General features: G+C 38.8%; 1 protein-coding gene across 5 annotated transcripts in view; it reads left to right on the top strand.

Moving 5' to 3' along the window:
* The window catches only part of BMPER (BMP binding endothelial regulator), a 277,236-nt gene that overhangs the window by 85,022 nt on the left and 176,729 nt on the right, over positions 1–15,485 (top strand). For 4 of the 5 annotated variants that reach the window (XM_039336815.1, XM_039336812.1, XM_039336814.1 and 1 more), the window contains 2 exons: positions 3,048–3,138; positions 4,064–4,146. In XM_039336815.1, coding sequence (XP_039192749.1) covers positions 3,048–3,138; positions 4,064–4,146 — 174 coding nt within the window. The remainder of the gene's footprint in view (positions 1–3,047; positions 3,139–4,063; positions 4,147–15,485) is intronic. The other variant, XM_039336813.1, reaches the window with a different exon arrangement.

The raw sequence follows: 15,485 nt of genomic DNA, 5'->3' as shown, positions 1-15,485 counted from the left end.
TAAACATTACATTTGTTGTTGTTAATTGCGAAGTCGTGTCCGATCCATCGCAACCCCATGGACAATGTTCCTCCAGGTCTTCCTGTCCTCTACCATCTTCTGGAGTCCATTTAAGTTCTCACCTACTGCTTCAGTGACTCCATCCAGCCATCTCATTCTCTGTCGTCCCCTTCTTCTATTGCCCTCAATCTTTCCCAGCATTAGGCCCTTCTCCAGTGAGTCCTTCCTTCTCATTAGGTGGCCAAAGTATTTGAGTTTCAACTTCAGGATCTGGCCTTCTAAAGAGCAGTCGGGGTTGATCTCTTCTAGGACTGACCGGTTTGAACGCCTTGCAGTCCAAGGGACTCGCAGGAGTCTTCTCCAGCACCATAATTCAAAGGCCTCAATTCTTTGCGCTCAGCCTTTCTTATGGTCCAACTTTCACAGCCATACATTGCAACTGGGAAAACCATGGCCTGGACTATACGCACTTTTGTTGGCAGGGTGATGTCTCTGCTTTTTAGTATGCTGTCTAGATTTGCCATAGCTTTCCTCCCCAGGAGCAAATGTCTTTTAATTTCTTGGCTGCAATCCCCATCTGAGGTGATCTTGGAGCCCAGAAAAATAAAATCTGTCATTACCTCCATTTCTTCCCCATCTATTTGCCAAACATTACATTAGATTACATTTATTTGTTTGTTTGTTTACTTGTTTATTTATTTAAATTTATATGACCATCCACCTCATAATTCATGATTAACAGTAGTTAAAACACTATATAACATAAAATAATAATAAAATATGACATAACCATAAAAACATAAACAACACCAATCACCAAGATAAAACCAAATTTACCATCAATAAACCATTCTTGGTACCATCAAAGCTATTGTACAGACTATGCCATATATTTGGTCCTCAAGTTCAGCAACAAAAGCTTGTCTTGTAAGATCTTTAAAAAAACCAGCAGACTTGGGACCAATCTGATATCATTCCTAGATATTAAATTGGTCCCAGGTCTGCTAGCTTCTTTCCAAAATGCAGGATAATTAAGAAGTCCTGAGGTTCTTTTCCTGGATCCACCAAATGACTTTCCTTAATAAATAGCACCTAGTCTCTGCCTATTCTTCTGGACTCAATAGGACAGGTAAACATAACCAGGAAGAGGCGGTCCCTCAGATAACTGGACCCCATGTTTGCCCCAAATTCTTATAGATAACAGATCCCAAATAATAATTTGGACCTGACTGTTGCCTTTGGAGTCCCAGATGGCTTCTACTGTTTACCAGGGCATCTTCAGTTGGCCAGAAGGACTCTAGTTTTAGTTACCTGTGATTTGGCAATACGCCCATAGGATTATTGTTCTGGGACAATACCTGGCAGAGACTGTACTAAACAGAATTGAGTGGTTGGGACTAGAAAAAGTTATATTCATTTGAAAATAACTATTAATGGCTTGCAAATCATTTCTGAGAATCTTTCAGAGTAGTGGCTGATCTACCATCTCCTTGGGCCCTCTGGCACTATCTTCTTTCATACAAGAAGTTGCTATACGTCTAAGATCTGATGCTGAATCTTTTATGTTTAAATTTCAATTTATATGCTTCATAAATGCCACAATCCATTAATCCCTTTTTTGTGAAGAGCTTCTGTGATCTGAACTTTTTCTGTTTTATCAAAATATATTCAACCTTGCAGTTTTATATTTAGAGTCCTACATAGAATATGCTTATACTGAAGAGCAAGATATGGAATAACTACTGAGTAAGGAAAAAAAAGGCAAAATTACATATAGTTTTAAGTAAATGTTGACTGTCCTATAAGATTTCTGTAAATTTAATACAATATCTGAGGCAACATGAACAAATCATGATAATGCACCTTATGCCTTTTATTTAGCCCTAATCAATATGATCAATACTGTTTTTTGACAAAATACTCCTCAATGACATCAGAATATCACAGAACTGCCTCAGAAGGGAGGAGGGTAGAAGACACAGATATACACATTTGTTCTTTGCACATTGCAGTGGAATTCTGCATTTCCTGCGTTTATTGTCTTGAGCCTTTGTGGTCCTATCACAAAGCAGAAATGAGCAATTTAGAAACCTGGACCTTAAAAAAAAACTCAGCTCCCCTCCTCATTTCGGAAGCCATATCTATCCATTAGAGAATGGCAACTAATACTAGAGAAAATCCCCTTTATGTTTATCAAGATGTTGACTTCTGGAATAAGCCCTGCAGGAAGTGGTCATTTACCAGACTCCAGTCTGCAGGCACATCAGAGATAAGAGGTTTCTATTCTAAAGACCTTTATCTCTCTTTTCATAAGCTTTTCTTTCTCCAAACTGTTGGAGTGGAGGAATGTTTTATCAGATTTGTTAGCATCAAAGCAGAGTGGCCAATTCTTTTCAAGTTTCCTGTACCCTACACATTTTTGATAAGACTGAAAACCTTTTTTTACTTCATTAATATCTTTATTAGTTTCCTGCTGTTTATCTAGATCTAGCAGATGGAGTCTAGAAGGCTCATGTACTTTTTGGGGAGAATGTTGGATTAATTTTTGATGTTATGGTATACTGTTACCCCCCCCCAAAGCTTCACTATATTTGACATCCATAACCAGATACTGAATAGCTATAATGATCTGCTGCTGCTTCAGATGACTTAACAACTAACTATAGCAAGAATAGCCGTAAAGTGGGGTAAAACTCACTTAATAAATGTCCCATAAATTTTGGGCTCAGTTATGGTTATAGGTTGAGGACTACCCATATAATACTGAATTAACTGCCTAGAAAAAATGTGATTTGAAGAGGGGCACAAAAGTCATATTTCTTGACTATTCAGGTAAAACTATATGATGATCTATAGACTTCCTATGTTTTGTTTTTTAAACCCATTAAATCTTATATATCTTCTGTCAAATATCTGTATGATGTTGGTAAAATGGGGATCAGAAAAGTGCGAAAGGTATATATGAATAATATATTTTCTTTGTAGATGGTGGTGTACTTTTGATTTTTTTGTGGATGATAATTGGGCCTTCTTATGTTATTTTGCAGGAAGGGGTGATAACAGAGTCCGAGATTCAGTGTATTGTTCATTGTACAAATGCTTATAAGGAACCAGGGATGTGTTGCCCCACATGTCCAGGTAAGAGCTGAAAAAGATTAATTTGTATGTCAAAAGAACAAGAAAGTTTATTTTTTGCTTTAAGATTTATAGATATATTTGTTTGACCAAGACCAAGACCAATTTTGCTTGTACTCCTTGTTGTACTTCAGACTTTTCAAATTACCATTTAAAATTTCTCACCCCATAACCATTGCCTTTATTCTGATTCCATAGTGTCTGTATTATTTAGTCTATATTTGGTGGATGTCCAAACAATGAAAAAAACTTATGCTGAAGAAAAGTTGATTTCTTTGGGATCTATTCCATGACCTTCTCTTCGTTTCTATTGTCCTTTCATGCTGGACCAGTATTCCCACCACTTTTGTTGGTGCTCTTTGTGTTGTTGCAGCATGATGCTTTCCTATCTTCCGTATCATTTGCCTATATTTGCTCTACAAACCCTTTCTCATCTTTGTAGTTTTCGGACTGTTGACAGCTCTCTTGAAATGAAGTGACAAAGATAATCCAAACTAAATATGCTGCATTAATTGGTTTCTGAGGGAAAATAATATCTCTTCTGCTGTGGGAAATTACTACAACCTTTATTCATTTGCTTTCTTTGGAATGCAAAATAAGTATTGTGGCTGAATGTATTTCTTGCTCAAGCTTCGGTTTTAATATTATACATTGTCTCAGTGCTTAGCATCTCAAAAACAGCAGGCATAGTATCCTTCTCATCTTTGCAAAAAATATTTTGTATGATTGTCACCAAGCACTTGATGTTGCATTACATTTAGAATATCAATCGATCTATCCCAGTATTGCCTACTTTGATTAGCTGATATTTTTCCAGTGTGAAACACACACACACACACTCACACACACACACATTACATATCTACATATATATGTGTGCAATACTTGTTATTTTATATAAATGTATAAAATACTTGTGTTTCCCCAGGTTGCACACTTGAAGGTAGACATTTCTCTGAAGGTGAGGATTTTCATCCTGACGGGAACAAATGCATCACATGTACTTGTATTGTAAGTCTTTAGTATTGAATCAATCCATGTGATTTTAAAAAGGATGATGACAATAATGCTGATGCTAATGATGAATGAAAAACCTGGAGAATCAATAATCAATATGAAAGAATCAATATGAAAAAATGTGTATTTTTATGCAGAAGAGAGATGAGCCATGCATTCAGTACTGTCATGTGTAATGACGTTCACCAATTTAAATGATTTCAAATTCCTAAAAGATTAATAATGCTATTTTTTAAAAATCCATGCAGCATATCAAAGAGCCGTTTTGACTTTCTCTCCTATTTGGAATTGATCACATGTGACACAGAAAACTGTATTTGATGAGCTTGCTGGTCCCCGTTATATTTATTACAAAATCTTAACATTTAATAAATAATATTTAATTATTTGTAAGTAGTTCATTTTGAAATAATATTTTAATATAAATATCATTTTATAAACTTGTTTCTTTAATTTAGTAATGAATATATTAAATATAGAAACTTATCCTTAGTTCCAAAATACATTTGGTATGATACTATTACTATCTTGAACCAAAGATGAGCTATATCTTTTCTGCTAGTTATTAGCTATGTCTGTAATTCATAGCTATTTATGAAGCTACAAATTATCCTGACAGTCTCAGAGATAAATGTCAAGTTGATAGAATTAAGAATATTCAATAGCTGAATATCTAGTGATCTGGTTAATAATTAACTTTAACTTTTGATTGATTGATTGATTCAGTGGGATGCACAGCATTCTAAATGCCCATATTTGTTTTAAATTTAGTACGATGTGTGAATTCAGTCATAATGGCTCAAAATTTTGTGTGATCTGGCTAATGTCACTAGTTATGACCTTTATATTTTATAGACTCTAGCTTTATTTTTTTATATGAATGCATTTAATAGGAGGTAGTTCTATTCTACTATTTTTTATCTTTTCTTTGAGTGCGCCTTAAATCTTATTTCTTTCATGTGATCAAATGCTGTAATAATTATCATCAAGAGGGCTACCTCTAATGAATAATTAACAGAAACTATAAGAGAAGCCCAATAGAAGGCCTTCCTGTTGGCATTTCTGCACATGGAATAGTCAAGTTGTGTAACTTAAAGGATCTATCCCCTGATGATTAATCATTCAATACAAATTTAATATAGTACAAGCTGGAGCAGTAAATGTACATTTGCTTTTGCCTGGGGTAAATTTGGCTGTATATCTTCTGTACCATGACTGAAGCTTCATCAAACAGGATTTGTGTGTTGATTACAATGATTAATAAGTTGCTAGTTGTCAGCATTTCCTTCCCCACCCTTCCATTCCTTCCTACATAAAACTGGCAGGCTAAAACAAGGTGTTTGTCAGTGGGAAAAAAAAGCTTTTAATTGAACTGAAAAAGAGTGCCCTCCCCTTTGTCTTCCTTGCTCTTTTCTTCACTGCATTCCACCCACTCTCAAGTATTTTACCTTGGATTAAGATCACACTTCTGCTTCAGAATTTAGGTAAAACATCAACTTGGAGCAATTGTAAAAAGTCATAGAATAATTTTACTTCTGGTGGCTCAGTTATTTTCCCAGAGAGAAAGAGAGAGGGAAAAAGGCTTGTGTGTGTGTGTGTGTGTGTGTGTGTGTGTGTGTGTGTGTGTGAGAGAGAGAGAGAGAGAGAGAGAGAGAGAGAGAGAGAGACTACAACAGCAAATCTCTTATCAGAGACGTAGGGCAAATGTGTTCTTTCAGATACCTACTATGTGGTCATAAGGTGGTATAGGAACTGACTTGCAAGTGATATGCTGCAACATGTGAAGACTTCAATAGATGAAAGGTGTTTTTCTCACTACCACTACAGGCAGTCCTTGACTTACAACCACAACTGAGCCCAGAATTTATGTTGCTAAGAGAAAAAATGGTTAAGTGAGTTTTGCCCCATTTTATGACTTTTCTTGCCACATTTGTTAAGTGAATCACTGCACTTGTTAAGTTAGTAACACGGTTGTTAAGTGAATCTGGCTTCCTCATTGACTTGGCTTGTCAGAAGGCCGCAAAAGGAGATCACGTGACCTAAGGACACTGCGACCATCATAAATATGAACCACTTGTCAAGCATCTTAATGTAAAACATGTGACATGGGGTTGCTGTAACAATCATAAGTGTGAAAAAGGGTCATAAGTCATTTTTTTCAATGCTGTTGTAACTTTGAACGGTCACTAATTGAACTATTGTAAGTTGAGGATTACCTGTAATTAGATTTCCACTGTGTTTTGAGATTGTAGCCATTGAGGAGGATCTTCTAAGGGAGAAAAAAAAAACACACACTGGAAGAGGAGGGAAAGAATGACTACTGAAAAATAATATTTTAAAGATGTCCTGATACGAGCAATAGGATGATAAATGGAAAAGTAGAGCTGCTTCAGTCCAATTAAAAATGGAATATCTGTCTCTTAAACCCTAAATACCATAGTAGTCTGTAAGCAGCTTTGTTCCTGCCTGGACAGGATTTTAATTTTTTAGGAATATAGGAAGTACAGCCCCTGATGTTCATTTTTTAGTGCTGTCTCTGTGCAATTAAATTTCTCAACACATAAGAGAGTGTTGTTTGGGGCAAAGCCTATATGTTGTATATATGATATAAACAACATGTAAATACATGCATTGTACCTAGATGCTTACATCTATGTTTTTCATTCTTGGTTTGGTAGTCAGCCCAAATTTCTGCCATTGTTCCAATCCAGAGCAGAAAATAGCAAAATGACAATCCTTCTTCAGTCAGTCTATTTCAGCTGTTTTGACTGGCAGGTACTCTTAAGTTTTTAGACTTAAGCTTTCTCCAGTCATTTTTGGAAATGTTAAGGTTTGAACCTGGACTTATTTGGTGGAAAAGATTGTTTTCTATAACTATGACCTGTTGTTTTTTTCTTTTTAGCTTTTGACTTTAAAGAAGTCCATGATATTTGGTAAAAGAGGACTACAATTTCTATAAATATCATCAAGAGAAAAATCATTAGTTACACTTACTGCATTCAGTTCTGATTATTGCACTAATAAGGATGTATCTAAATCAGAACAGGTTTCATCCGGAGGGCAGAAAAGCTAATCCGGGAAGTATGAGCATATTAAAGTGTCAAGTGGGATATTACATTAGTACTTAACAAGTCTAGCTGATTTCTTAGAAGCTTAGGTGATTTTCTTTGGATATAAAGTGGCCTGTTCTAAGGTTACTATAATAAATATATACACATATATTTTGTAGGTGTATTTTCTATCTCATTCCAGACTATTTGATATTGTTTCCTGCTGTCACGATGTATCTTAATTGTTTGATTTTAATAGAAAGGAATTATAGTTAAATACTAGTTAAAGAGAGAACCAGTTTGGTCTAGTGCAGTGGTTCTCAACCTTCCTAATGCCACGACCCTTTAATACAATTCCTTATGTTGTGGTGACCCCCAACCATAAAATTATTTTCGTTGCTATTTCATAACTGTAATTTTGCTACTGTTATGAATCGTAATGTAAATATCTGATATGCAGGGTGTATTTTCATTGTTACAAATTGAACATAATTAAAGCATAGTAATTAATCACAAAAACAATATAGCAATGCTTGCTGGAGAAGCTTACTCTTCCTTGCTCAAAAATGTTGGGAGGGAGGGAAGGGGAAGGAAGGAAGGAAGATTGAAGGGGAAAGGAAGGAGATGGAGAAGGAAGGAGATTGAAGGAGAAAGGTAGGAAGGAAGGAGAAAGAGATTGAATGGGAAGGGATAGAGATGGAGATGGAAGGAAGGAAGGAAGGAAGGAAGGAAGGAAGGAAGGAAGATTGAAGGGGAAAGGAAGGAGATGGAGAAGGAAGGAAAATTGAAGTGGAAAGAAGGAGATGGAGAAGGAAGGAGATTGAAGGAGAAAGGAAGGAAGGAAGGAGAAAGAGATTGAATGGGAAGGGATGGAGATGGAAGGAAGGAAGGAAGGAAGATTGAAGGGGAAAGGAAGGAGATTGAAGGGGAAAGGAAGGAAGAAAGATTGAAGGGGAAAGGAAGGAGATTGAAGGGGAAAGGAAGGAAGAAAGATTGAAGGGGAAAGGAAGGAGATGGAGAAGGAAGGAGATTGAAGGGGAAGGAAGGAAGGAGAGAGAGATTGAAGGGGAAGGAATGAAGATGGAGATGGGAGGAAGGAAGGAAGATTGAAGGTGAAAGGAAGGAGATGGAGAAGGAAGGAAGATTGAAAGGGAAAGGAAGGAGATGGAGAAGGAAGGAGATTGAAGGGGGAAGGAAGGGAGAAAGGAAGGAGAGAGAGATTGAAGGGGAAGGGATGGAGAAGGAAGGAAGGAAGGAAGATTGAAGGGGAAAGTAGATGGAGAAGGAAGGAAGATGAAGGGGAAAGGAAGAAGATGAAGGGGAAAGGAAGGAGATTGAAGTGGGAAGGAAGGAAGGAAGGAAGGAAGGAAGGAAGGAAGGAAGGAAGGAAGGAAGGAGGGAAGGAGAGAGAGATTGAAGGGGAAGGGATGGAGATGGAGATGGAAAGAAGGAAGGTTGAAAGGAAAAGGAAGGAGATTGAAGGGGAAAAGAAGGAGATGGACAAGGAAGGAGATTGAAGGGGGAAGGAAGGAAGGAAGGAAGGAAGGAAGGAAGGAAGGAAGGAAGGAAGGAAGGAAGGAAGGAGAGAGAGATTGAAGGGGGGAGGCACTGCCAAGGACGCACAAGCAGCTCCGCACAATTGCCTGGGGAGGGGGGAGGCTCTGGCAGAGAGCCTGGTGGAGAGCCAAGCGGCGGCACATCCGGGGCCTTGGAAGCTGCGTGGAGGATCCGTGCGCCTCAGAGCCACTGGCCATCCTCTCACACTTGCCAAGGGATGGAGATGGAGATGGAAGGAAGGAAGGAAGAAAGATTGAAGGGGAAAGGAAGGAGATGGAGAAGGAAGGAGATTGAAGGTGAAAGGAAGGAGATGGAGAAGGAAGGAGATTGAAGGGGGGAGGCACTGCCAAGGACACACAAGCACCTCTGCACAATTGCCCGGGGAGGGGAGAGGATCTGGCGGAGAGCCTTGTGGAGAGCCAAGCAGTGGCACATCTGCGACCTCGGAAGCTTGCGGAGAATCCGTGCGCCTCGGAGCTGCCGGCTGCCCTCTCACACCCGCCAACCTGGAGCCCCCCATCCTCATCCTGGCACCTCTTGCCTTCTCCCAGCTGCCCCCCTGGGACCTGCCTGCCCCTCCAGCCTCCCGAGCACCATCGCAATGGCGGAGTCGCAGGAGCCTCTTTTCACGCCACGCAGCCCATCGCACACGAGAGGGGTGCTCCTGCTCAGAAGGCACCGCTTCTCCCCGCCCGGCCCGGCTGGCTGGCCTCCGACGCACATGTGGGCATCGCTGCTACCTTGCCCTCTTCCCTGCCCCCTGGCCGCTTCCAAGGCCCAGAGTCTGGTGAGCTGGGAAGGAGCCGCTCCTGCCTGGCAGCCCCATGGCCGTGACGGGCACCAGAGGGCCGAGGCAGCCTCCGACGGTGAGGGAGGGTGGCTGGATGGCACAGGGGAGACTCCCGCACAGCATGGAGGGTTGCCGGGGCGGAGCACAGCCAGGCAACCAGGAGGCATGGAGACCGGCCCGGTGCTGCAGCTCAGCTCAGCCGGCAGTGGCAGCAGCGGCAGAGCAGCCCAGCAGCAGTGCCAGCAGTGGCCCAGACCCGGCTCGGCTCGGACTGGCCACTGAGCCAGCCCAGGGCAGCGTCAGGGGTGCGTGCAATGGTGCTGTGGTGGCAGGAGCAGACACTGTCGGAGAAGGGCGCCCTGGAGGCAGAGGAGGAGGAGGGTGGTGGAGGTGGGCGGCAACAGTGGCCGGATAGAGGAGCGGTGTCTCGGTTTCTAAAGACCATTGGAAATATGTATTTTCCAATGGTCTTAGGTGACCCCTGTGAAAACGTTGTTCGACCCCCAAAAGGGTTGCGATCCACAGGTTGAGAACCGCTGGTCTAGTGGCTAAGGTGCTGAACTAGAAAGCGGGAGACCGTGTGTGCTAATCCTGCCTAGGAGCTAGCTGGGTGAGCTTGGGCCAGCATTCACTCTCTCTCAGCCCAATTCACCTAATAGGGATGTTGTGGGGAAAATAAACGGAGGGAGGTCTGTTGGATGTTTTTTACCACCTTGAATTATTTATAAAAATAATAAAGGCAGGACACAAATAAACAAACAAACAAACAAATAAATGGTTTTGTTCTTGCTTGTCACAAGGAGTATTCAGAAGTAACTCCAAATTACTTTAAGAGAGAATTGGCTCTTGAGGCAGAACTGATTCTCTCACTTTGTAAACTGTATTGTTTATTTTTTTACATCCTTTTTCATCTTTCACCTTTAGCAATAACAAACTTGACAATATTTGTCCTGGTCTGAACAATCAAAAATAAAGAGGCCTACCTGTAGAATGATGACTTCACCATCTTAGGTACCTCCAGATATTTTGGTTGGGGCTGACAAAAAAGTGTAAATCAAATGATTGAAGGCAGGAAAACATAGATGTCCACATGAGGTTGAATGGGTGGGTGGGTGGGTGATGAAATATATGTGATGATATCATTGTGTAAATGTTATCCATCATATCTGTGCATCAGATTCCATTACCAAGTTGTATGAAAAGTAGATTTCTTAGTCAAAAACAAGGTTTTATAGCATGACTTTATTAGTTTCATTTCCTGGTCTTGTTCATTATATTGGTGGAGATATATTTTCCAGTCTAGCTTCCTTTTGAGATACTATATTGCAGATGGGACTTATATCATATTTTTGTAGGAAATGTTTGAGCAAGAAAAGAGCTTTGCAGTCCTTTAATGACAGCAATTGATATCTAATGCAACATCTTCTTGTGCTTATTAATTTACCCATGAACTTCATTCAACTATTTGAATCACCTTGTGTGAATAAGTATTCTGGTGGATTGTATGTTATGTCAATAGTGGAGGCAATGGTTGTTCTTTTATTCTTCTGCTTCTATGTCCATTTTTAATTAATTAATTTTTAAATAATTCTACTTTCCTTATTTCTTACTTTCGTTGATCCACTATTGCCAAGTGGAAGCTAAAGTAAAATAATTGTGTTTTATTGCACAGTAATCAATTATATATCTGTCTATTGGGTGCAAATTATTGACCATTACTTCTCCAGATGGAATCCATTCATACTTGAAATGCTCTACCATTTACACTTCCCTGAATAGTCTAGTCTAGGGATCCTCCACCTTGGCAACTTTAAGACTTGTGGACTTCAACTCCCAGAATCCCTCAGCCAGTGGGAGTTGAAGTCCACAAGTCTTAAAGTTGCCAAGGTTGAGGACCCCTGGTCTAGTCCTTTCCAAGTGAATATGAAAAGGTATAGTAACTACCTCCTTTCACATATATTGCCTTTCAGTTGGTATGCTTTAAATGGCTAAATCTCTCAGAGGAAGTTCATTTATGTGTGAAATAAAGGCAGGGTTATGGGGTTCACTTATTGTAACCAGCTGTCCTGCTATAATTGAGGCATCTTGCACTAATGTTAATAGTGCTTAGTCTGATGGAATCAATGGAAGTTTGGAAGAAACTTTGACTTTCCTTCCCTCCCTTCTTCTGCCTCCTCTTAAATGGTGGCCTGGTGACATTAATCATGTGTATTTTTTTGAAATCATGTTTTTGGGAGTGTGAGAGAGAAAGAGCCTGCCTAGCTGTGGTATCATTTTACACACACACACACACACACACACACACACACGTGTGTGTGTGTGTGTGTGTGTTTGTGTTTGTGTGTGTGTGTGTTTGTGTTTGTGTGTGTGTGTGTATTTCCCTGAAAATAAGATCCGGTCTTATTTTTTTTTTCCTCCAAAAGAGACACCAGGTCTTATTTTCAGTGGGGCATCTTTTCCACGGGTCTCACCTTGCGATGGTGGCACTGACAGCCCTGCCCAGCTGACCCACTTCTTCTGTGGCCCAAGGAAATGCCTCTGCAGCTGCGAATGGAGATCTGGATTGACGCCCCTGGCATCCCCGGCTTGTATTTCATTATCAGAGACCTTCCGGATTGAATCTGTAGCTTGGTTCTCAGCTCCAGAGGCCTTTGAAGGCCTCTGATGGCGAAATGCAGGGTGGGGGTAGGGCAGAAGATATGGGCCTGCAAGGCGAGGCAGGTATTGATTCATGGGACGCCTGGCTGCAATGGTAAGTGGGTCCGGAGCACATGGGGCAGTTCCATCCCCCCACTCCCACCCTAGCTTGATTTTTAGGCATGTACCTCGCCTCAGAAATAGACTTCATTTTTGGGATAGGGCTTATATTAGGCCCACCCCCCAAAATCAACTATGGCATATTTTTCAGGGTAGGTCTTACTTTTGGGGAAACATGATATATAAAGGACAGCCATGGCAAGCTGGTCCCATGGGAGGTAGTAACCATAGCAAAGTTTAGTATTAAGTATAAGTATTCTAAACCCATAACAGCCTTTTTAATGGCAGCCTCCTGCAAATGCATGTTACTGAAACTATAATCTTCATGAGTGTTGGCATGTGAGTTATATGGATATTTAAAGTACAACTGTGTTACGAGATGTAGCTGGACTATTGAATGGCTTCAGAAGAAGAATACTGTAGTCTTAGTCTCCAGCTAGGAATAGGGAGCAAGACAAGCAAATTGATTTATGTATTAAGTGATGAAATATATACTTTCCTAAGATGACAGGGTGCTATTACAAAACAGTCCGAATAAGGAGAAGTATGAAGCTATCACATAATTAAATATGCATTAAAAAAGATTCAGGCGTATTTGAGTTTCCCGATTCAGTCTTTATAAAAAGAAAAGAGGCTGAGACTAAATCAAACACAATTAAGACTATATGAATTTTATATGAATTATTGAGAGCAGTGGAAATATCAAATATTGGGAGATTTATGCTGTCTGATAAAAGGTGTCATTGTCACCCCATCCCCTGCTTTTTCTAAGAAACATTCCTATCTAAATATCTCTGTCATTTCATTTCATTTATATTAGGGAAGCATTGGACATTATGGATTGTTGTATGACAGTAGTGAGGGGCTAGATGCTGAATATCAAATTATTTTAAATAAGACAGAAAGATTGATTTCAGATTTGGCTGATCTTGCTTGCTTGGTTATATATTTTGAGTGAATATAGATTTGAGGTGCTCATTAAAGATGTGTTCCCTATTTTTTTTATATTACAAAGACATGATATGCCCATAGGTTTCATAGTTCTGTGATGTGGTTCATACCTAAGTAATGAATATCACATGTGGTCTGTCTTTTAAAAATATTTAGAATTGCCCATTTATTCAAATAGTGCTTCCTGATTTTTGCTAAGGTAGAGTATTATTCTGAAGCAGTAGAAAGAAATCCAGGCAAGCTATGGGTTTAAAAAATACAACACTATTCCTGGAGGCTTTTGTGGAAGACTATCTATTAGGCAATATTCCCCTGATAATCATTTACAAAGATTTTTTTTTCTATTACTTTGGGGGAAGAAAAAAGGAGAATCAAATGGCATCTTTTAAAGGATTGTTTTTATACATCATGCAAAATTAAAAACAAGTCAGAATTAATCTTGTGAGCAGTTTAATCACAAGTTGGTTGCTGATTTGCTTTCCCTATTTGTTTCCTCAGATTGGAGTATAATCTGAAACAAATGAAGAAAAAAAATCAAGAAATCCACAAATGATGTTTTCCTTTTTAACTTTGTGTTATTTCAAATTTAGTAAGCCAAGCACAGATCTATTATTGTGATATAAACTGTAGAAGATCTGGAAAATGGTTTTTGGTACTTAATAATCTGGTTAGGGTTTAAGAGGCCTGAAAAGTATTTTCAGTCTCAGCAGTAGAGACCAGTTTCTGTTTTTGCTCATATTTATTTCAATTGTAAGATACCGTAATCTTTTTTGGGTTGGATAAACCAATCTCTCTATATCTTAAAACATTCATTCATTTGTAATATTATTTTCAGTGCAGGGAAAATTCCTTAATCTATGAAATGAACTTTTAGTAGAAGATATGATACTTTTCTTTGCATGGATCTGATTTGATTCACAATCAAAACGGAATTGTAAATAATATTAAAACAGTGACATACAAAGAAGCACTAATTTTATTTATTTAATTAAAAGGTTATAAGTCACTTGATCGCCATATTAAATATGTAATTTTGTAAAGTCCTATGTTGGTTTTTTTTACAGTAAGAGAGTAAAAACACAGTAAAAACACAATAAAACAGTGCCCAAAGCAAATACAAATATTTTCATGAATATTACTAAATATTACACTGAAAAGTACTTTAACTTGGTACAGTCAATCAGCAGATAAGGTGTTCAATATAAATCTGTGGAAACGGCAATAATATTATATGAGGTAGATCATAATAATGACAGAATTGATTTCGTCACATAATACATCCATAATAACCTGTTTCAGGATTGGTCTCATCACATAACTTCCATAATAGAGTGAGCCATCACAAAACACCCATTCTTGCTTAGATCCCAATACTTTCATGTATTTATCTAGGCAGACATGCTCTAGATTAAACAACGAAAATGAAATGTCATTATCTTGGAAACAACATGACAGATAGAGCTTTTTTGTGCCCTAGCTCATTCAGAATTTCTAAATGAATACCAACTACTAATTTACCTATTCATATATATACCTATTCATATATGTTAGGCTTAATAGAGATAGAAAAGCGAAGTAGATGGGTCATTAGTATGACATAATATGCTCTGTTTTAAGGCTGTTTATAATATTTGTTGGATAGGTTCCATTTATATTTCCCCCCCTTACTGAAAAAGTGTACTTATAATTCCCAGTTTATAAGACCTCTCTAATTACAAGCAAGAATTGACTGCTTCCACTGACAAGGAAGGATGTAGACTTATAAAATTCAATCCATAAATGTGTGCTTTTAATAGGCTGCCCTTGAGGAAAGCCTAAATTTTGTTGATTTGAGACTTCATTGGGGTTCATAAATTGGATATTTAAAGGAGCACTCAGAAAATGTGAAATGTTTCCCATGAAAGGACAAAAGACTGAGGAGAAAAACAAAGACTCTTGAAAATAAATGAATAATAATCCCTGATAACCATGAGGGAATGAGACCACTGCACATTACTGCAGACATGTCCACAGAACACAGTGGATTTATGTTCAGCTGCTGAAGCACTTTTTATAAATTGCTTTCACATGGAATTTGTGTAGTATCTCATGGGGCTACTTTTATGAAAAATTGATTTAGGTCTAGAAGATTCCCACAACTTGTAGCAGAAAGCAGTAAAAGCAACAGTAAGTCAATGATTAAAGCCTTTGTTTGGAAAATGTTTTCTGAGGGTTAAAGGAAACATTCT

The sequence above is a fragment of the Crotalus tigris genome, unplaced genomic scaffold (genome assembly GCF_016545835.1).
Source record: "Crotalus tigris isolate CLP2741 ecotype Arizona unplaced genomic scaffold, ASM1654583v1 scf7180000017666.379230911805:20528666, whole genome shotgun sequence".
Lineage (NCBI taxonomy): Eukaryota > Metazoa > Chordata > Lepidosauria > Squamata > Viperidae > Crotalus > Crotalus tigris.
The sequence above is the reverse complement of the archived record's forward strand: the minus strand, read 5'-3'. Positions and strand labels throughout refer to the sequence as shown.